The sequence below is a fragment of the Paramisgurnus dabryanus genome, chromosome 15, assembly GCF_030506205.2.
Source record: "Paramisgurnus dabryanus chromosome 15, PD_genome_1.1, whole genome shotgun sequence".
NCBI classification, from domain to species: domain Eukaryota; kingdom Metazoa; phylum Chordata; class Actinopteri; order Cypriniformes; family Cobitidae; genus Paramisgurnus; species Paramisgurnus dabryanus.
The window spans coordinates 1384486-1408093 of NC_133351.1; the positions used below are offsets into that span (position 1 = coordinate 1384486).

At 38.9% G+C, this 23608-nt stretch overlaps 2 protein-coding genes across 2 annotated transcripts; both read right to left on the reverse strand.

The window, feature by feature from the left end:
- Positions 1–863: 863 nt before the first annotated feature.
- Positions 864–5454, reverse strand: cnmd (chondromodulin). The gene is made up of 7 exons (XM_065251419.2): positions 5370–5454; positions 5132–5272; positions 3768–3908; positions 3613–3687; positions 3204–3357; positions 2298–2443; positions 864–1443 (listed from the first exon to the last, which is right to left on the reverse strand). The coding sequence occupies exons 1-7, from the start codon at positions 5400–5402 to the stop codon at positions 1222–1224; spliced, it is 912 nt and encodes a 303-aa protein (XP_065107491.1). The 5' UTR covers positions 5403–5454; the 3' UTR covers positions 864–1221.
- A 2054-nt stretch (positions 5455–7508) lies between these two features.
- On the reverse strand, positions 7509–13503 carry LOC135733107 (protocadherin-8). The gene is made up of 3 exons (XM_065251418.1): positions 10885–13503; positions 9847–10042; positions 7509–8165 (listed from the first exon to the last, which is right to left on the reverse strand). Exons 1-3 carry the CDS (start codon positions 13276–13278, stop codon positions 7828–7830), a joined length of 2928 nt encoding a protein of 975 aa, XP_065107490.1. The 5' UTR covers positions 13279–13503; the 3' UTR covers positions 7509–7827.
- Between the last annotated feature and the right edge of the window lie 10105 nt (positions 13504–23608).

Consider the following 23608-nt stretch of genomic DNA (forward strand, 5'->3'; position numbering starts at 1 on the left):
GTTGTTTAAATGCAATGCTGGGTTGTTTCAATGCAATGCTGTTGTTTATTGTTTTTGTTTATTTATTAAAGTTTATTTCATAACCCAACATGTGTTCTGTCCAACATTTACCCAGCATTGGGTTAAAAATAACCCAGCAGTAACCATGGTTCATTTTTGTAAGGAACGCATTTGCCTTGCATATCAGTGACCTAGTATTTTTCTTCTTCTTTTTTAAATCTTTATCCTACTTAATTCCTACTTAATTCTTGTATATATAAACAGTGTATCATGTTTTCTGATGAAATGAAAAAACCCTACCGATGAAGAGATTCTCTTTTTTACAGATGAAATTACAGAAGAAAACTTGACATCATAAAACATCAACAACATTAAGAGCAGATAAGAAGATATTTGATCAATGTTTCCTGAAATAACAAGTTTAATCTTTCTAATCCACACTATTAATATTTTACTAGGTTAATTTATGGATTAGGTAAATGATAACAAGCTTAAGAAGATGAGTTATTAATGCCTACGCAGAAGATTTCATAAATTAGGTTGGCGACTCAGACAATACCCCAGGGTATAAGTTTTAACTTTAAATACAGTACTAGTTAACTTCACTGTGTGTCATTCTCATGTTATTTCGAAATATGTTATAGGTCAATTTGTGTCATTTCTGCACCACTATAGAGGTCAAAAACAATGCACATACTATATAGACCGTTTCAGCAGTAACAACATAAACAAGCGGCTGTCGCGGTCCGCACGTAACTTCCGGTAAACTCCGCTAAGAATAAATAACAACAGAGTTCTTTAAACATAGTTTATTTATATAACAAGCAAAAAAACAACACATAGATTACCTAGGAAACCAAAACATGTGTTATTTTCGACGAGGCATTCGTTCAAGATATCAGTTTAGTAACTAGTCAGACCATTAAAAAAATGAAACCGGAAGTAAGGTTCGGATCCAGACGTGTATCACGTGCGTCCGATGAAACCGTCTATAGATGGAAAAATCTATATAGTGTTATTCTGAACTACACAGATGCAGCTTTGGTAAGGTAGGTTTATTTGTAAAGGAAAACATAATAAAACATAAATGTCTACCATTTGTACCATAAATGTAGCCAACAATGAGTTGATTTTTTATTGTAAATATCTCATTGTACCTCAGTTTAGGCCTTAAGGGCACTTCTGATGTCCTGATATCAGCCCATAAAGAAACACAAGACCCTACACGAGACCCATGATACGAGCCGCCCACCAGCGGCACGGCATAATGACCCTGCACACCTTCCGACAGCCCTGATAATTGTACGGCCACGGCCAATAGCCACCGAGTGGCTCACAGACTCTCTCACAATGAGTATAACTGCGATGACATTCAGCACAGCAGATGCCACGGTGATCCAACATGGGGTCAAAGGTCATCGTCTCTTCAGCCTCCTGATTACGCTGTAGTGAAGAGAAGGTTAAAGGTCATTAAACATCACACAGCATGAAGCTGCCAATGAAGTAAGAGGTTTGCACACAATAGAAAGTCTTTTCAGAGTTATTACAGAACTGATAAAAAAGTCAAATTGGCTAATGGTGAATTAAAAGTAAAATAAAATTTGAGCAATGCTAATAGTTAATTTTATAATGTCAACAATAGGATAGCAACTACACTTTAAAAAAAAAATCCTGTATTACTTTTAACTCTGTATTGGCTCAAAAAAAAGGACAAACCTTGCTGTTAAACTCAGAAAATGTTTATATTTGACCCAACAATGCATCATAGCTTAAATTACAACACAACAGGTTAAGTTCGTCCCTTTTTGACCCAAACGCTGGGTTGAAAATTACCCAACATTTATTTGAGTATATTTAATGAACAGTGTTGGGGGAAGTTACTTTTAAAAGTAATGCGTTACAATATTAAGTTACTCCCCAAAAAAGTAACTAATTGCGTTACTTAGTTACTTTTCATGGAAAGTAATGCTTACGTTACTTTTAAGTTACTTTTGCGTTATGTTTTCTTACTTGGCTGAGGCTTGATCTCTTTCAGTGCATAACTCTACGTTAATATGTTCAGTTTAATTCAGTACATTATTTTATTTTTAAATCAAATTAATTAAACTGAAAAGTAACTTGCATTACTTTAAAAAAAAGTAACTTAAAAATTAATGTGTACATTTATAAGGTAATGCGTTACTTTACTCGTTACTTCAGAAAAGTAATATTATTACGTAATGCACGTTACTTGTAATGCGTTACCCCCAACACTGTTAATGAACTCTTATAACATTAATAATGATGATGTTTCTCACATGATATGGGTTTTCAGGGTTAAAATCAGATCCTCTCCCTTGTTGACTTTCACTGGATGTTGTGTTTCGACCTCTCGACTGTCTTGGGTTTACTCTACCTTCATTCTGTCGTTTCGGCCGGCTCACGCTTCTTCTCTTCCGTAATGCTTCAAGAACAACAAAAATGTTAAATGAAGACATGCAGCTTTATTCAGTCTTTTACCATACACAAAACATCCTCTGGTTACTGTTTTACCATGCAATGATACTGCCGTTTATCAATTTAAAGGGGACATTTCACAAGACTTTTATAAGATGTCAAATAAATCTTTGGTGTACCAGAGTATGCATTTAATGTTTTAGCTCAAAATATCATATAGATAATTTATTATAGCATGTTTTAGGTGTGTGCTTTAAAATGCAAATGAGCTGATCTCTGCACTAAATGGCAGTGCCGTGGTTGGATAGTGCAGATTAAGGGGCGGTATTATTATAATTAGATCCCCTTCTGACATCACAAGGCGAGACAAATTTCAATGAGCTATTTTTTCCACATGCTTGCAGAGAATGGTTTATCAAAAACAAAAAGTTACTGGGTTGATCTTTTACATTTTTTTAGGTTGATAGAAGCACTGGGGACACAATGATAGCATTAAAACATTAAATATGTCCCCTTTAATAAAAACGTTATTGGTGTATGAATATTTATCTTTCTAAGATGATAAATGAGATCATAAAACTGATCATTATTCATACAAAATTAAAGATTAAATGTGATGTGCATAATTTGACTCATACACTGGTGAAACCAAACAGAACTTCCAATTTTATAAACCCACCATTGAACGCTTTGATGATGTTTTTTGTGATGTGGTATCTTATCTCTTCAAGTGATGTAGGTTTACATGTAATGTACATGTGAAATACCTCGTGTGTTGGTAGGGTGTTGCCAGTAAACCGGTAGGTCTCCACAGAATCTGAGTATTTCAGAGCTGAGAAAACTGTTGTCCTTCAGAGGTTCATCAGATGCCATCCAAACCAATGAATCCACATCAGATTTGATTGATATAACCTCCGCCTCCTGATATTTAAACAATTAGTTACTGTCGAACACAATTAAAAGTTTATGGCAAAGCTTGTTTGGAGGCTCAAAAAAGATAAAAGCATCGCATTTCTCATCCGAGGGAGAGTAAATAACGACAGAATTTTCCTTTAAGTATATTTTAGTGTTTTTACATATTGGTGTCACTCGAGTTACGTCAACAAAATATTGCACCCATCACAGATAAAATGAATTTGTCAGTTCAAAGATTGCGGAGGCTCACAGCATCCTCACCTCAGAAAGTTTACTTCTGATCTGGGATCTGATGTAACACTTTTCTCCTCCAGGAAACCTCATTGCGGTTATGCCCTTTAAAAAAGAGTTGATAGGTAATTGCATTTAAAGTGGCCGTGAAATGAGATGAATAAGTTTATGATGGTTCTACTCACAGATTTAAAGTCATGAGCTTCCCGAATGTTTCCTTCTCCAGCGTCTGTCATGAATCGCTCTGGATTACTCTCAGAGTTCAACTCTAAAGAATCTTCGATCATCTTTATGTTAATGTTTCTGCTGTAGTCTGCAGTGATCACCTGATCAAATGTAATACAATAACACCGATAAATACAGTGTTTACATGCAGATCTGTTGTTTTATGCTTGTGGATGAGTAAACTGACTCATGAGAGTCTCTGTGTTTAAGGTTTTGATTGAATCTCGACTCTTGCCGCTGCACTTGTATAAACAAAGGTTTTTCACAGCGATGCTATAGTAGAACCATTTTTGGTTCCTCAAAGAACCTTTCAGTCAAACCTTCTTAAAATAACCATTTCTTTTATACCTTTTAATAATCTTAAGAACCTAAAAAGGTTCTTCAGATGTCTTTATAGAACCATTCAGCTGATAATGGTTCTTCTATGGCATCATGAAGCACCTTCATTTTTAATTGAGTATAATGTGCAAAATTAAGTTCCAGAAGAAAAATCTTTTGGATCCATATAAAATGCATTGCACATCATATCATATATTGGTGCAGTAGTTTCTGTGCAGCAGAGGTTTTTGCTGCATGTTAATATGTTTGCACAGTCTTCCAGTATAAACACTGGGTGTCTACAGAGGGCTCTTTGTTTTTCTCCTTTAACCTGGAGGATTTTTTCACGGAAATACCAGCCGTGTCTGAAATCAATGGCGACTTATAACCGCGCATGCAAAGACTGATGCTTTTAATTATTCTTGACACATCATTGAAATAGTTTCGCTGCATGTGAGCTTTAACTATTGACATGACTGCATCAGGTTTAGTGTGTGTTCAGCACTATTGGATTTTGTGAGCGATAAAATATTGGATTAGTTAATGTTTGCGAACGCTTTCTAATTAACATTTAGATCAAAGTTAATATGTTTATATGAAGGAAAGTGTCTACCAGTTTCTCATCATGTTAATCTGCTTTTTGATAGGTCCTGCTGTGAATGAATTTCAAAAAGTGCTAATATCCAATATTATCCATTTTATAATAACTATAAATGTGCCACTATAAACATAATAATGATATTCATCTGATCAGGTCACTCCAGAGGATTTTTTGTAAAAAATGCATCCTTTGATTATTAGTGAAGCAAACATTTGTTCATGACTGCAAACACACTGAAACAAACTACTGTACCACACACCAGCAATTTGTTGCATAAGATGAACAAATGATAGCTATTTTTGCGAATGTAATAGACTGCAAAACATATCATTCTGCTGAACAGATGGACTCATTTTGAACCAAAATAGTTGAGACAAGTGTGTTGGTCTAAAAGATACTACATACTTCTTTATCATTCATTTGCCAAAGGTAAAATCCTCCAATTCCTCCAAGCAGCAGCAGTAAAGCTCCTGCAACGAAGGCAGCGATCACCGTTCTCCTGAGACGACTCGATTCGTTGGGTTTCATCATCAAACCTCCATACACCTGATTCATTACAATATAAAAACACATTCATTCAATGTAAAACAGTTTCATTTTTACTCACAGTACTGTATGTTGAAAGAAATGCACCAGGATCTACCTCAGCAGGATATTTTTCTGATGTTGCCTCCATGGTGGAGTCTGGTCGTCTGAAAGCAAAGCTTTGAGACTTTCTGTAGCTTCTGTAAAAAAATGTTGCGTGTACGTGACAGGGGAAAAATCAGGGGGTAAAGAAGCTCCCGGAGAAACTAAACTCTGAGGGGTCAAGACTGGAATCCGTCTGTAGGAACTGTGTTTGGCTTCAGAAATCACACACACCAGACGACTCATTTAACACACACACATATATATTTTAAGTGAATTAGGGGAAAGGGTTTTATGTTTACTCAGCCATCTTAATGTATCTGTCATTAATCTTTGGAAAGTTTTAGAAATGACCATTGATTAAACAAATTCTTTTTTTTTTTCAGTTTATCTATTTGCTTCACAATAGATAAACTGGTTTCGGCTGAATGGTGAGGAACCTTTAACATCTAAAGAACATTTCTGTTTCACAAAAAGGTTCTTTGGATTATTAAAAGGTATGAAAGGAATGGGTCTTTAAAGCACTTTTGACTGAATAATGTTTCTGTTTGTAAAGCGGTTCTTAAGATCCTAATCCTCCAGGTTCTCCACGTTATTTGATTATCCGGCATTTTCTGCACATTTAGGTTCTTCTGCACACTTGAGATTCATCTTCTTACACTGAGGTCAACTAAAAGACTCACTTTTACAAAACACACAAACGTTCATTGATGCTCAAGAAGGCAGCATAATACACTCTCAGAAATAAAGGTATAAAACTTGTCACTGGGACGCTCCCTTTAAAAAAGGTTCTAATATGTACCATTTTGGTACAGATATGTACCTTTGAGATATCAATGTGTACTTTTTGAAAAGGTACCGCCCCAGTGACAACTTACCTTCTTGTACCTTTTTTCTGAGAATGAACAGTAATGAGATCTGAATGGACTGATCAGTGTTACGATTTCATTTGTTTCCATGTTTTCTCTTATATCGCTCATGTTATGCATGTCATTCTGTTAAATCCTGATCCTGTAAGGCCCTGTCCCAAATGGTGCACTTCATGTGGACTTTCAGTCTCATGGCCTTAAATTGTGCGCGCTCGCTTAGCCTACAAGTCCATAAGGTGTCCCATCGGTCATTTTTACTCTTCAAAGTGTGCTCATCAGCGCCCCCTTTGCCCCCTTGATGCGGTCTTTGGCGGCTTCGCATACTTTACCAACCCAGAAGTATTCTCGAAAGAGCAGTCAGACCAAACAGGCCCTGTCCCAAATGGCGCACTTCATGTGGACTTTCGGTCTCATGGCCTTAAATTGCGCGTGCTCACTTAGTCTACGAGTCCGTAGGGTGTCCCATTGGTCATTTTTACTCAAAGTGTGCTCATCAGCGCCCCCTTTGCCCCCTTGATGTGATCTTCGGTGAAGCCCGCACTGCAGTAGGCTTTGCGCATTTTACCAACCCAGAAGTCTTCGCGAAAGAGTAATCAGACCAATCAGATGATGGAAGGGACGAGTTCACATTGACGGGCAACTTCTCTTCGTCTTCGAGTGTGTCCCAAATTAGGACGCCGGTGTACCCACGTGGACTCGCATCAAGGGTACCTAGGGTCTGCATGATGTCATCAAAGTGTGGACTCTGAGGAGGACCACAAGCCTGGAGTGTTCCATTTGGGACAGGGCTCTTTAAAATGACATCACATGTGAGGGGGTGTGACCTTGCCAACTTACTAATTTTGGCTTTTCAAAATGATTGCTATTTCAACTAGGACATTTTATGAAATAAATAAAAGCTAAGAATGAAATAAGAAAGTAAAAAATGGTTTTCACTACAGTAGACATAAAAAATATGCAATGTTTTTGTTACCACTCCAACACTTAATTTTTATAAGAAAAAAACAAACTTGGGTCTCAGGAGGTTAAATATCTTAAGGGCAAAACTGCATCAGACTGATGCATCATACATCCCAAGAGATGTAAACATTTAAAGTGCATTTAGTGCATGCTGGGAAACATTTATAACAGTACTGAAGTATTCATTATTCACTATCCACTGTATGTACACAATACATTACATATAAGCACAATTTACATTTGTCTACAATACTTTCAAACGTGAAACCACAAAGGATCAAAATAAACCAATGTAGTGTCGCGTCTCAAACTTTTGATGGGTTTCTCAAAGATGCAAAGCACTGTATTTACTGTAATCGGCTTTATTTCCCTCAGGGTTTTTTTTTAAGAAACAAGTTGTTTGATCTTAGTAAATATTGTTCTGAATTATAAAACATTGTAGCTTTAGAATAAAAAAACATTTAATGTGTTGTGCAGTTGTTTACAGACAAAGTGAATTACAAACACAAACACATTATAATAATACAAAACATGCATTGAAAAAAAAACATTGTTTAAAATATATACAGTATATACAAAACATCAAAACAATACAGTTGAAGCAAAAAATATATACATCAACCTAAACATCATGTTATTGAGGTATCAGTCGTCTGTAAATCTTTCAGGACTGTTTGTTGTGATGGGCTCTGTATGTGTAAATACTGGGATGTCTTCTTGTCTCCTCTGTGACTGTGGTGAACAAACATGAATGTAATCATATTGAGTCTGTTGATCCTCTGTAAGGCTCTGCAAGGCTGCGCTCCTGAATGTCTGAGTCTCACAGCTGTTTCTGTTCATTGTGACCTGCGAGGACGGTCGTGTCCTTGAGAAGGTCGAGAGATGTCTGGGATTAATGCCTCCACCGCTTCTGCTTACAGATGGACTCCAGCATCGATCCGAATGGCCGAGGATTCTGCACTCGCTGGTACAGGCCCACAGACCTGTGACAAAAACATTTCTGTCAATACAACTACTATTACAAGATTGAGTTTACTGTACAGACAGACAGACTTAAACATTATACTGATCCGGTAGTGTCAGTGTGACGTCACAGGAAGGACAGATTTAATTTACGTATAACTGAAGATGAATCCACAATGATCTTGAAGTTAACCAACAATCAACATCTCATTACTGTGAGCATTTATTTGAACAGAGAGACCGAAACATGCAATTGTCATTTTGCAAAGATACCGTACAGTAGTGTGAGGTAGTATATCATTTTTAAAACCTTGTTTAGTTTGCACTTGTCTTCTTAAATACAGTGGAAAATACAGCAGGACAGAAATATCAACCACATTACATCCAAATGTCAACCTTTCTTAAAAAGTAAAGTAAAAGTTTTTAATCATGCTGATATGTCCGATGTAAATATTTGGTGGTTGAAGTACTCATACAAAATCTCTGTCAAAGTTTTTAAAGTAAGTTTAAATAAAAATAATAGTTTAACTTCATAATTTTCAAGTCCATTTTGTTCCTCATAAAGGCTCATACAAAAATTTAACTAAAATAAATATAATTTCTTCTTTATGCATTTGCTGCTTCTGGTTTGTGCATTTTAATTTACAAAAATCCTATATGTTGTCTCCAAAAAACTGTCCTTTTTACTGTCACATGTAAATAAACACATGTTTATTTCCCTTATCTAAACAGAAAACATGAGTATAGGCTGATATCATCAAGGATTTAGAAAAACATGAACAGATGGTTTAATATATTGGTAATAAATAGTTTATCTAATGTATTTTATCTACAAGTTTTGATGACAAATGTCACATCCATAAATCTGGAATTGCTTGTTTGTTTGTTTTTTGGATCTGTGATGTTTTTGTCTGAACACACTGAAATAGTAGGAAACACTAGTAGCAAGCACTTTAAAATTTTTACTGTAGTTATGCAGCTGTTTCCCAGTAATTTACTGTAGATTTAAATTTATGTTATTTAATGGTAACAGTTTGTTCAAAGTTAAATGAACATTAAACATAAAAAATCTTTGTCTTTGATGAATAAAACTTTAAAATAACAGCCTCATGCAACCTTTCTGGGAACAAAAATTTGGAAAAAGTTTGATGAGGATTTTTGGTTCCCAGAATGCTTTGTATAAGGCTTTTATTTTAAAGTTCTAGTTTTATAGTTATTTTAGTTTTATCCTGTAAAGATAAAGACTTGTTCATGTTAAATGTTCATTTAACTTTAAACACTGTTGCCAGTAAATAACATAAATTTAAATCTAAAGCAATCTAAATCTATAGCAAACAGCTGCCAGTATACAGTAATTTCTACCGTAATTTTTAACAGTAAGGGATATACAATTTTTTCATTAAAAAAATTATACTAACTATTCTATTATTATTCTGATCACTGTTTGTATCATAATCTTCGAATATTTCTAGTTTAAAAAATAAACAGAAACTGAGACCAAGGAGTGGTTTCCCGGACAGGGATTATTTAAAATCAGGACTAGGCCTTAGTTTAATTAGTTTAATTACATGTGTGCATTTTGAGGCAAAACAAAGAGCACTAATGCACAATTTGTTTTCAGTTTGGACAGCTCTTACATTTATTTAAGTCTAGGACTATCCCTGTCCGGGAAAGTGGGTCAGTCTGTCAAGTTTTTTCTACCTTTATATGAAGTGTAGTCTTTCTTGACTCCTTCACTGATGTCAGAATCACTGTCGTTCACATCGCTGTCTCCTTTCCCACTGTCCTTGCCACTTATCAGTGGATCTCTTACTGCGATGGTCATCATGGAGTTACCTTTCCATACCGTGATCGGTCGTGCCGCCTCTTTACCATAACCAGGCAAAGTAGAATATCCCTGCAAAGACACGACAACATTGATATTATAGTTAGACATGGTGAATAATGGATTAAAACGGATAAATATAATATCCACAATGACTATAATACTCCATAACACAGACAGAAGGGACATTCACAAAAACTCATTCTTACACCCTGTCTGAGATATTGACTGTTTGGTGTGTTTATTTCAGTGTCGTCAACTATGAACATTGTCTTTTTAGAAGAAGAGTTTTATTAAAGATATTTTCTCATTTATGTTATTTCAGGAGTTTGCACTAACATGTAATCAGATGTGATAACTAATTCATATTTGGCGTCCTGTCCGAGGGGAGGGCTCAGAGCTCAGAATTTGGTCTGAACCCAGAGTAGGCTAATCTGGAAAGCAGCCAATAATGAGGCGAGGGGCGGGAGGAGGGAAACTGTCACATGATGATGGTGAGGGACAGCTATATATACAAACCTTTTCTCGCTCTGATTGGTTGGATTACATGATCATGCACATCCCTAACTTTGTTAAATATTGCAGCAGGTAAAATGATACCTTGCAGATGCAACATTTCAATGTGTTTTTAAAGTGTATAACATCCTGATATGAAATCAAATGATGGCCTATGCCCCAAATATCCACTGACCCTAGAACTGCTACTGCTTTGATTAAACCCCAAATCATCTACAGTGATACAGTGAATAGAGTGAAATATGGTTTGTGTATGACAGACAGACAGCTTGCATGCAGACAGTTTCAATCAGATGTACTCAGTCTAGCTGTTTCTGAACCTAAAAACACGTCAAGTGTGAAAGGCAACTCACAGACACGCGCACGCACGCACGCACACATACAGTGTCACCCCTTACGTCTATTTCCCCCGCCACACTCCTGTATTTGTTGTTGAAGGTCTGTGGGCTTTCAGCAGTTGCTTGCACGCTGTCGTGGAGTTTTTCAGGAGTGTTTATGACAGACGTGGAGTGAAACTCGTGCGCGTCAAACACATTGGCTGTGTGGTTGGAGATCATGGACACAGCGTTATTATCCGTCGCGTAAGGAACATCTTGGAGCTCAGCGCTTCTCTTCTGTCCGTTTCTGCGACTTCTGCACAACAAGTACGACAAAACAAGCAGAAACAGCAAAGAAGAACCCGTCAGGGCCAGAATTAAAACCAGTGTCCAGTGCCCGGGCTCTTCCTCCTCTCTTTCATCGTAGAAATTGCCATTTGAAGGCGCAGACTCTGTTAAAGTAAAATGAATAGTGGCTGTTGAAGTTAGTGACGGGTGCCCGTTATCATTCACGGTCACCAGCACTCTCCATATGTCTTGCGCGTCGTGCGCAATTTTGCGGTTTATATATATCTCCCCCGTATTCGGGTCGATTGCAAAGCCGAAATCGCCTCCATCGTAAAGCTTGTAGGTGAGCTCGGCGTTTAAACCCGCATCCACGTCTTTTGCCTTTATTCGGGTCACAATATACCCGGGCGGCGCGTCTCTGGGCAGCTGGATTTCGGCAGAGCCATTGATTAAGGGTGGCTGAGTTATACTGGGGGCGTTGTCATTCTGATCAACTATATTGATAACGAGAACAGCATTGGTATGAAGCTGCGGCCATCCTCTGTCGCTGGCCTGGACGCGCAAATCCAACCTCTTTGTGACCTCGTAATTGAAACTCTGAAGGGCGTAAACGTTACCCGCTTGATTCATAATAGCAAACCTGGAGACGCTGTTTGTGTCAGAGTCAAAAAGTTCATAGGTTATTTCCCCATTAAGTCCCGAATCTTGATCGCTGGCCACAACTGTCGTGATGTAGGTGCCAGGTAATTGGTTTTCCTCTATAAAGCCCTCATATATCTTTGCGCTGAACACTGGGGCATTGTCATTGACGTCTGTTAGCTTTATTATAAAACTGGTGACCGTGCGTAACGGCGGTGCACCGAAGTCCTCTGCCACCACGGTCAAATTATATTCTGGGAGCTTTTCTCTGTCGAGCGCAGCCATTGTGACTATTGTGTAACTGCCTTCATAGGCCCTTTTGAGTCTAAAGTTGCCGTGTCCGCCGTTGAGAGTGCAGCTCACCTGTCCATTCGCACCAGAGTCCTTGTCTTTGATGCTAATCAAAGCAACCAGAATGTCCGGACCTGTAGCTTCACTAACGTGCGCAACTCCATCTGTTAAAGGTGTGATAGGGGTGATGCTTATTTCAGGGGGGTTGTCGTTCACATCTCTTACGTTTACAGTAATTTTACACATCGAGGGGACCGGATTGTGACCCAAATCGGTGGCCTGCACATCGATTTCGTACGTAGTCTCGTCTTCGTAATCGACAGGACTCTGCAGAGTCAGCTGTCCGGTTTTGTAATCCATCTTGAATAGTTGTCTTATCTTTGTTGTGACTTGCTTGCCCAGTTCGTACACAACCTCTCCGTTGAGACCCTCATCCGGATCTATGGCATTTAAGTCCAACACGACTGATTCGACGGGCGCATCCTCTGGCAAATCAACGGAGTAATGGCTCTGGTCAAACACAGGACTGTTGTCATTGGCGTCTTTGACTTTGACAGTAACATTGGTAGAGCCGCTTTTCGGAGGATGTCCTCCGTCCGTCGCCACGAGCTTCAGTGCGTAAAACGCGCGACTTTCTCGGTCAAGCTCCTTCATGAGCACAAGCTCCGCATATTTAACCCCATCCACCCTCGTAATGACATCTATGCTAAAGTGAGTGTTATCGGTGATTTGGTAGGACTGGATAGAGTTTGAGCCCACGTCCGCGTCCTCGGCTGCGTCCAAAGGGATGCGCGTCCCCACCGCCGCGCTCTCGGAGATCTCGATGGTGCACTCGGCGCGCGGAAACTCTGGTGAGTTGTCGTTAACGTCCATCACTTCCACCTCGACGTGGAAAAGCTCGAATTGCTCGGCGGACACAAAAGCGACATCGAACGTGATTACGCACCGCGGATTCCGCTTGCAAACGCGCTCCCGGTCGATGCGCTCCTCGACCGTAAGCCTCCCGTCGCTTTCTCTAAAGCGGATGAAGGATCCGGTGGATGGACTCATCAGTTTAAACCTTATGCCCGGGAACGTGCGGGTTTTGTCCGGGGTCCAGGTGACATTGCTGGCCAGTGTTCCTATGACCGTCGGCGGACGCACCTCCTCATATATTTTATATCTCACCGTTCGTTCTTCGGACACAACGTCGGACACAACCAAAAGACAAATGAGTGTCATACCAGCTATCCACACGAACAAAAGTCTTTGCTCCATAGTCGGTAGTATTTCGCGTTTTATGTTGCGATAGAGAGAACAAAGCGCTGCGCGCGTCTGTCCTGGCTGAAGACTCGGTTCCAGTCGTGCTGTTCATCAGGTTCTCTAAACTGTAGCGCAAGTCACTTGTGTGCCGCTTCTTCTTCTCTTACCCCTCCCGTGACAGACACCGAATGATGCCATTTCCCATTCACATGAACCAGAACACATTACACATGAATGTGTGACGATGGCGAGGACAGCTGACATGGCATTGTTATTTTCTCTCTTTAAACGCCCAATGCATTTTTCCCCTTTTTTATGTTCAGCATTTGTTTGGACAGCAAAAACATTAAATTTAAAGTGAGACATTTTAGTTTGTCCTCTCTTGTCACTCTCTTCCTCAACTGTGAAATACAAAAACATATTGAATTGAAATATATTTCACATCAAATTACCGCATCATCTATGTAATAAAATGATGCAGTTGATTATTAAGTCTTGTAAAACGATTTTGCGTAATCTCTGTGAGATCAGTCTTGAGATAATCACTAAATGTTATTTGAAAATGAAACAAACAGTATTTAAAACCTTTTAAGCTTGTTCATAGAGGAGAGTTGAACCACATTGTAGCATAATTAATTATGTTTAGATGAGCTATTAATATTCATTTAGTCCTGCAGTGTAATGCCTCCACATACAGTACAGATATGTTAATCATTAATAAATAAAGTTTTTCTTTGTGTGGATGTGGACATGGACAGTAAGAAATTGGTGAAAAGAAATGGCAACCTGTCACAGCATCTAAACCACTTAAATTCATCATGCTACAGGAAAATACATCTCCATGATATTAATGCATAGCATCTGAGATGACCCGTATGATGCCTTATACTGTTAAGATTTCAAAAAGCCACCAGAGATCAAATAAAAAAAAAACTAACAATTCCCACATAGACTCACAGATCAATAAAGCAACTGGGTCATGTCTAGAGATGAGTTATTGTATAACCCTAAACCGGTTACAGTAAAGGTCTTCTGTAAACTCTGTGTGATGGAGACAGAGGTCATTTGTTTGAGATTCTGAATCCTATAGATGAATGATACGAAGGGTTAGCTATCAATCCATCCATAATCATAGATCCCTCTCTGTAAAGCATAGCTGTAAATTAACTATAATATATTCATCCTCATGTACCCGATGGGCAAGATTTAGATTTAGATTAGAGAGAAACTCATTTAGCCATCTGTTAAATTGCAAGCAGATCCTTACAATGCTTCCAAATATTTCATGAATTTCGAGTTTATCATACATACCTATCAACCAGCAGTGAAATTTATTCCAAACATTGCAGATTGTATTTCACAGAAAGCTCAACGTTTCTTTGAAAGTTCACGGCAATCTTTTGTGCCTTCAAATGAATCCTCGCAGCTGAAAAGAGCTTTTTGTGGGGAAAAACATGCTGTGCAACTGTTTGAGGGAAGATAGAGATTCCAAATTTATAGTCCGCTCACAGACATAATTCCAGTTTTAATAGGATTCTAAATGCATTTGGTTTCAGGGGATATCCTTTTGCATTTTCAAGTTTGCTAATCACATTCGTCTTTGACACGCTGGAAGAAATGGCACAGAAGTCGACACATAAACCCAGGAATGGGCTTCATAACGGTTTGAAAACGAATCGAATTATACGATACCAATGCCCTCAGCTGACTGATTAGAAGTCTCGAATGAGATCATTTTAAGATTCCTTCTGGACAACATCTCACAGGGAGCCTGAGTCTTTTATCAAGTGCATTAAGATTTGTGAGGAATCCCATGGGAATCGTGTGTGCCAATCTCTAATGGCAGAGTATTGAAACATTATCCATAATTCATAATGTTTCTCTGTAAATCCTATACTGTGTAATGAAATGAATCTCTCTCTCTCTTACACGTCCTTGTACAATCTCTGATTGTTTACTTTAAACCTTAATCATTCAATCCTATACAGAATTTCATTTCTGATTATTTTAGTGCAGGCACCCTTACCTCTGGTTTCCAAGGTATCAAATCCAGTGGGGCCAAAGCCTGCACTCTTTTGGTACAAACACATTACTAAAGAAGTAAATGACCCAGAATTAAATAAAAATCTTAATTACTTGTCTTTGATAAAGTGCCATCCTACTGAATCATTTCCAGTAATAACGGCTGTTGTTTGGCACAACACAAAGATGAGCTTTATAATACAACAGAAACAACAATATGTAAAGACACTTATGTTTAATGCAAAAAATAATAAAAATGAAATAATTCTCCTGCTAAGTCATTAAGTACTTTTACTGCAGTACTGTGGGTCGTTTATGGTTAAGCAACTCCATATAGAATTATTTCATCAATATAAAATCAATAAAACGAACAAGTAAATATTTATACTGATAAAATATGATGATTATTAACTAGATTGTGGATTTGAGTTTACTGCACCTCCAATATTGAAGCTCAGCAGGAGCACTTTAAGATTTATTGGAATCTCTGCAGAACATCTGCAGACGTCTATCAAAAAAACATTTCCTCTCAGCTTTCTCCAATCCCAGGTGGCCGCTGGTCTCAGGTGTAAGGGCTGGGCAAGCCTTCCTCTCATAAGCTGGGCTAGAAGTTTCTGCTTATTAAAAGACAGATCAAAGCGAATCAATCCTCTGTTGTGTGTGCAGAAAAAAATCTCAGTGTCTGAAAGTTTCAAAGGCTGCTGCACAGGTTTATTCCTGCGAGGACCGGCACGGTGATTTACTGGAGACAATAAAGACAGTAAATATTTCACTTAGACCTCTGATCCCCGCAGTCACAGAGCTCAAGGTGTCCAGAGGTCAGGATAGATGATGGAGGTTATTCTCCTGTCACTGTGGATTCTGACACAGCTTAATCGTGACTGGATCTGTCACATGCAGACATACCGTACACACTGACCTCTATAAGAAAGAGCTAAACAAGAAGTGTTTTTCTTTAAACTCTGTTAAAAGAGACCTCTTGTCTGTTAATGTCAATTTTGTTTGCATATGTAATTTTCTATTCATCCTCGTTCAACACTGCATGCTTCACATGACACTAGACCAGGGGTTGGAGAGCCACTGTCCTGCAAAGTTAAGCTCCAAACCTAATCACATACACCTGCAAAACCTAATCAAAGGCTGCATGATTATAGACATTATATAAGTAGACGCCTCATGACATGCTGGAACCAAAGCCAGTGTTGCCGCCATATTTGTTGGGTCTCTTTTCTCTACGCTAGCACCAGAGTCATTCGGAGAGCGAGCAACTATGCTCATATTTTGTGCAGTTTACTGTTGCAATAACCGGTGCAGTATTGATACCAGATCGCATGGGATTACCTTTCACAAGAAAGACTGCACAATAATTTTAGTTACTTTACCATTTATGATATTATGTAATGTAACTTATGTGTAAAAATCCGGTAAAAATTCACGGAGTTATGATTATTGTAGTTGGGGATACACCTTCCTCAAAAGAAATAAATGCAGGGGGGCGGATTGAGGACCCATTCAAGATGGCGGCCCCTAGTGATGGGGACGAGACCGCCTATACCGAGTCCGAGTCAAGAACGAGTCTTTGAATGGTAGAGACCGAGTCGAGACCGAGTCCGTTGGTTTTCAAATGCAGTCGAGTCCAAGTCAAGACAAAGTCTTTGAGAAAGCAAGACTGAGTCGAGACCGAGTCCTTTAGGAGTGGAGACCAAGACCATAAAAACAATGTTTCAAATAATGCCTGTCAACATTGCATTTTATTATTATTGTTATGTGGGGTTGAACCTAAACTGCAGGACAGTAGCCCTCCAGGACTCCCCACCCCTGCCATAGACTCAATTTGGATTTTGGTGCTATATTGGATATACTGTTGGTGTTGTATGCCCACCAAGCAATACTCATCATTTCACCATAGGTTAACTATAGACCCGATATTGTCTGGCCATGAGTAACCCATTTCTATCCAAAATAAAGTTGAATTTGGTTACATGTGGTATTGTGAGATGTCTGATACCCCATCATGTAGGCAAAGTCAACAGTGGTTACAAGCTGTTTGGATTCATTTATGTATTTCTGAGATATGGTTAGACATCTATAAATTTTTCACTGACAGCCCATATTTAGCATAAACATCTGGTCTGTGTTAGGACGGCAAGTAGACGTCTTTTAAACGCAACATTGCTTGTTGGGTGGTTTATGGTTTAGTTTATGTGTGTTTTTCACATTTGTTTTGTAAAGCTTCATAGTGAACTCGGTGAAGAAATAGATTTTTTTTGTAATGCATAAAACCTTTCAAGACAGATGCTATTAAATGATAAAATATGAATCTCTTTAAACAATGCATTCCTGGTGAAGGACTAAACTCTCCACAGTGGTTAGTTTGGGTTATGGCTCTGAACTTTTTACTGAAACATGTCTTAAACCATCTATGCAGAAAATAAAGACAAATAAGAAAAAAAATAGAAAGTGTTTGTGTGTGACTGATCAGTGTAAAGTAGTCTTCAATAGTCACTATGTATCTTACAACTGCGATGTCCACCAACAGATGGAGAAAAAAAACCCTCCAAAAACAACTAAGTCCTGATCTTATTTTTTATAATGAAGGGTTATGTAGATCAGATTGAATGATAACACATAAACCTTCTCCTCTAGATCTGCTCTTCCCAAAACCTTTGAATTGTGGGAAACCATTCTTGCAGTTCACTTCTGTTTCAGAGATTTTCTCTGTATCTCACTAACACACCGCAGTGCACTTACACCATTAAACATTTCACAGTGTTCATTCACGGCTCCTCACGGATCTGAGGAGAAACTCAAAAGAGGATATGGAAATCAGATCCAGACGCGGTGTTATCCGTCAGATTCCCCAACATATTGGAAACTACGGGGCTCGTTTCAAACGGCTGACATCAGTCATAAAGCATGAAGCCAAATCTGGGTAAGCGGAATGAGACTGAATGATTAAATATGGATTAATAATCAGAAAGCAGTCAGAGACAAGATGAATCTGATTCTAAATATGCATCAAAGAAGCTGCGTTAGTGAATATTAATGAAAGTCGAGGCTCTTTGAAAACTTGACAAAAAAAAAACGGCAAAACAAATCAAACACCGAGACAAATACTATATTTTCCCCTTTTAATAATTTTTGCATGCTAGAAGAAAGCAGGCGCTTTATCATTCTGCACAACATACACTCAGAATATAAATGAGCTGCTTTGAGTTTTTTTAAATACTCTAAGTGGTAAACAGTGAAATCCAATAAAAATCAGGCAAACGCTAAGACAACCTGACATTTCTCTTTAAAGGCTAGTCAGATAAAAATGCACTGTTTTGTATGCAGCACATGACGTGACATGGCAGGAAACATATTAGTATGCTGTTGTTTCTCACATTGACATATTAAGATGATGAATACCACAGTAACATGATTTATATAAACACATGTATGGGCATAATGAATAGATATTAAAATATGAACACCTTAAATAGACAGCATCCTCCTGAATCTAAAAAACAATCTACATAAAAAACCCAATATTTTGGATCTGAGTTTGAAGTAAATATGTCGCCATGCAAAAGCATAATAAATGCACAACATCACACACACACACGCAAATGTTTTATAAAATAGTTCAGTTAAATTAGATTATTAGTTTTATGTGATCAAATATTTTTCACATCAGGATTATAAAACCTCTTTGGAAGCACGCTTGCTTAAATTACACTCTATGTAGGCATTGGACCAGCGCCCTGTTTTTCTGTGCCTCTGTTATCTATGCAAATGTAATGTTATAACAATAACAAATAATAAAAGAAAAATAAAATGGCGAATCCTGAAACTAGACCAAACTAATTTGTAATGCAGCGGATGATTTGCGCGCAAATGGAGGCCCGTGCTGGATTTAATTGACCTGGCGCAAGATGGAAGGAAATTGGCTCATTCTGGCTGAAAAAGAAAATGGGCACATTTGCTGGATGTCAGAATTGACAGACAGAAGATTGCTGGCATTATTGTGAGACACATCCTGATTGGTTGTTTCAGAGCTCAATTCAAGCATTAGGAACAAGGATTTTGAAAAGAATTCTCAAGGGTCCAAATTACAGGGCAGGAAAACAAACCAGCGCTTGATTCACACACACAGTCACACACACATACACACACATACGCACACACATGTGGCGCTTTTGCACAATATCACTGATGAACTGGGGAGATAGATGTAGTTTTGCCAAGCAGATTTCCTTCATTTTCTCCAGTAAGTGCCTGGTTCCTAATTTCCCGTTCCCTGGATAAGAATTCACATCTGCTCCGGCACACAGAACCTCCGGACCACCAGTGGCTTCCGACTGAGAACTGACCTGATATCTCCCTCATTTAGAAGGCAAAGCGGGGCGTCTGGCTGTGTCGACATTAACGTTTGTCAGCATGCATGTTGGGTCTAAACACACTAGGAGTGACGATGCTGTTTAAATCTTTCCATCGAGTTGTTCTGCATTTGAATGGTTCAATAATAGCGTATTGTTCCTTTAGCTAGCCATTACTTCTCAGATTCATGTTGCATTAGTACAGCGATTCACTGGTAGGTTAGGAAATTATATAATGGGTTATTTTACACTCAGCTTTGGTCAAAAATGAACAAACCTAGAAAATGTTTTTTTAACCTAACAATGCATTAAAGCAGCACACCTATTATTACAGTGCATTGGATTCATCCCTTTTCGTCCCAACGCTGGGTTGAAAATAACCCATTATGCCAACGTGTGATGTCTCAATAGATGAAATATAAGAACATATGAGCGATTGCTCGAGGTTTCTAAAGCAGATTGGAGAACAACATGCCGAACCTGAACACGTCACGTCGCTTCACATGTGAAAAGAAGCCCGGCGCTTCAGCGAAGTTGGCGGCCCATTGCTGCCGGCCTTCGCCTGTCCACATAAAGTATTCACAGTTCAAAGCACCCATGTGGCAGAAAGCAGAGGAAATGTGCAGGAGCTCCGTGCAATGTAGCAATTTTATGGAGGATCACTGTGGTCCTTTTCTCAGTCCTGATAGCAGCTCAGAAGCAAAATGACAGACCAATGAAGAATTTATTTGAAATCTCACCAGGAGCCGAGAAGCTTGCGGAACAGAGTACATTAGAGAGGCAGAGACGAGGTTTCAATGCGTCGGGCTTCAAATTACTTCTGATGGCTGAAAAGAGGTGCCAGTGTATAAAATTGGCCAGGAAATGGCTATGAACATCTATAATTTCAGTCTTTATTATAAAAGTGTGTGTGTGTGTGTGTGTGTGTGTGTGTGTGTGTGTGCGTGTGTGTGTGTGTGTGTGTGTGTGTGTGTGTGTGTGTGTGTGAGTGTGTGTGTGTGTGTGTGTGTGCGCGTGTGTGTGTGCGTGCGTGCGTGTGTTTGTGTGTGTTTGTGTGTGTGTGGGGGGGTGTGCGTGTGTGTGCGTGCATGTGCATGTGCATCACATTCAGCAAAAATGTAAACACACTTCCTTAATGTTAAAGTCAAAACATTTTAAAGACTGTTTCCAAGAATCAGAAACATTGGCTATTTAAACAAGAAAATATTTGCAATGCTTCTTATTATTGCAGTATAGTATGTAGGGTGAATTGCCCTAAAGTGGAACACGGCCTAATGTGGGACATCTGAGGTCTAGTGTTTGTAGGTCCCCCAAAAATACACAAATGCCAGTGAAACAATGACATCACAAAATAAAATATCACATGACCTCTCAAATGTCTAGTCATGTATGAGGGTGGACGAATCATCAAATACTAAGCACATTTCACAGAAGTCTAAAATTCAAAAATTAATTAGGACAATTCACCCTGTATGTTGTGCACAGTATATTAATTTTTTGTTCAAATAGTTTTGTTAAAATAGCTAGAAAACAAAAAATACTATCTAAAAAACTGCATGAAACATTGTATTCCACAGTTCATTGTGTTCAAAATGATCTTCCATTATATTTTCAGATATTATTACACAAATACACACTTCTTTTGAGACTAGTAGACTCCATTCTGCCATCCAAAGCCACTATCAGTGAATGCTAGGATGCATTGTATTTTTGGAGAGGTGCTAAGATAAAAAATGAGATGCATGAATGTCAGACAAAAGCTTTTGTTCACCTGAGACCCCTAAAACTCATACAGAGCGAGAAAGAGAGAGAAAGAGCGAAAGAGTGAGAGAGAGTGCGAGAGAGAGAGAATAAAGAAAACACATTATTACTAAATACCAGGCTTATAACACTACATTGCCATAATAAGTACACTTAAAAAAAATCAACTTTCACTTTTGCCAATTTTACTTAATTCTTTCATGTTGTGATAACTTAAAAAAAATAACAATAATCTAGTTCATTTAACAAAAAAGTGACTCTTGTCAGCTTTACTTAAAAATCATTTGTGCAGCCAACATAACATTGTTGCATAAAAATAACAGATTAAAGGTGACATAGAATGATTGAACGGAGTATTTATCCTTGTTATGTGATGTGACATGAAGACAAAATTGTTTTTGTTTGGGTCTGTAATGCCTTAGAAGCTTCCTAAAAACCTCTCTCAGATAGCTCTATTAGGATGGGGGATTTTAAACAAGTGGTTTTGCACCTATTTGGCTCCCCCTACTGGCTTAACTTGCAATCTCATTACCAGAGCCGGCGCCAGACCATAACTAACAGGGGGGCACTCGGCTTCCAACGGGGGGCACGCAATAGCAGCAATAACTTGCAAAAACAAGGCATTAAAACAACAAATACAGTGCAAGTGTGGCAGGACGAGGGAGTGAGAGTTTAGCTTCATGACGAAAGCAAAGATTCTGCATAAAATTCCGACTACGCCACCCTGGGACTTACACCCAGGGAAATATTCATTACACCCAAAAAGGGCAGTAAGGCACACAAGTTCGTTCCTCTTAAAAGGAAGAGTGAGCAAGAGACGTGGGTATAGTACAAAAATAGATTTTATTTACACATAACCCCTTTAACATGAGCACTCCCAAACATACAGTCACTCCACTTGGAAATGCATCACAATCACACACTCAAAATTAAGGTGAATGAGAACAAAACAAACATAATAACCAGCAGGGCTGAGGTTCCCAGCGAGAAGAATCACTTAATCACGACTGGTGTTTACAAAAAGGCACACACACACACCACAGTGCACTCAGATTACACAACCACACACTTCAAGTGTTACACAGCACCCACTGAGGAGGAAGCACCACCACCGGACAGATCCATCCACCCGTGGGACCCCAGCTCCTGCAACAAATTAAAACAAAGTAAATAATTGGGTCACACAAAACAAAATGGTGGCGACCAGCCTTATTTCACAAAGCTGACGACCACCACAAACAATAAAAGAAATAAAGTTATAACAATTAAAGAAATGAATTATACTAGTCCAAACCAAAGGGAAACAATAAACAATAGAAAAGATACAATTAACAATGAATCAGTCACATCTACGGACCAAGCAAGGTTCTCAAGAACCAGCTAGAATGAGCAATACCGAATGTCGACAGCATTGCACATAACCCAAACAAACAGGTTTACAAACACAATTGATAATCTCCAAAAATAAGATAACAAACAAAAAGATGTAAGTTGATGCATTAAAAGCAGAGCCAATGGAAAGCGACTCGTTTCGCTCACACCGAGAGCGAACCACGGCTCTGAGATATTAACGTCTCACGTGGAGCGTAAACGCTAGGCTCACAACAGAACCAGACAGTACACAGTCCAGTGTGCAATGGCACAGATAATGACGTCGGTGACAGCGGTGCAACACTGCAGCGCGAGAATCAAAAGACAGCGCAACGGGAGACACAGCGTAGAACGAAAGGGAGACTCCGAAAAGTGGCATCACCCCAGACAATTTATTGTTTTACAGCACTTGTTAACCAACAGCAGGAAAACCCATAGCCAACTGAGGGTACACCATCACGTACACCACTAACCGCACAAGGGCACCAGCACGACAGACGACACACTGCCGCTAACGTTGTAAACACCCAGGGGAAAACAGGACATGACGCATCCCGGGCAGCAGCCAATCGGCTCTTAAAAAGGGACTGCCCCTTCCTGATTGGTGAAATCAGCTGTCAATCACAGCTCACCTAATCCTGCTACACAAGCACACACTCATACAACTGGTACAGACTGTCAGCTCATTTCCCGTATAAAGTGCAAAAGACCACAAACTATGCGCAAAACTATTGAACTTCGACCGCGGCGTGAGCGCAAGCTGAGCTCCGCTGCGCTCGCGCTTTATACTCGACGCAACAACAAACCGCCCTCGCGCGGCGCAAGCCATT

Excerpts from the sequence above, each read along its gene's own strand:
- LOC135733107 (XM_065251418.1), bottom strand. The coding sequence starts at position 13,278 with ATGGAGCAAAGACTTTTGTTCGTGTGGATAGCTGGTATGACACTCATT. Across the intron at positions 10,043-10,884 it reads GTGTGGCGGGGGAAATAGAC|GGATATTCTACTTTGCCTGG; the intron begins GTAAGGGGTGAC and ends GTGTCTTTGCAG. Across the intron at positions 8,166-9,846 it reads AGACTACACTTCATATAAAG|GTCTGTGGGCCTGTACCAGC; the intron begins GTAGAAAAAACT and ends TTTTTGTCACAG.
- cnmd (XM_065251419.2), bottom strand. The coding sequence starts at position 5,402 with ATGGAGGCAACATCAGAAAAATATCCTGCTGAG. Across the intron at positions 2,444-3,203 it reads ACACCCTACCAACACACGAG|CATTACGGAAGAGAAGAAGC; the intron begins GTATTTCACATG and ends TTGTTCTTGAAG. Across the intron at positions 1,444-2,297 it reads ACCCTGAAAACCCATATCAT|CGTAATCAGGAGGCTGAAGA; the intron begins GTGAGAAACATC and ends TCTTCACTACAG.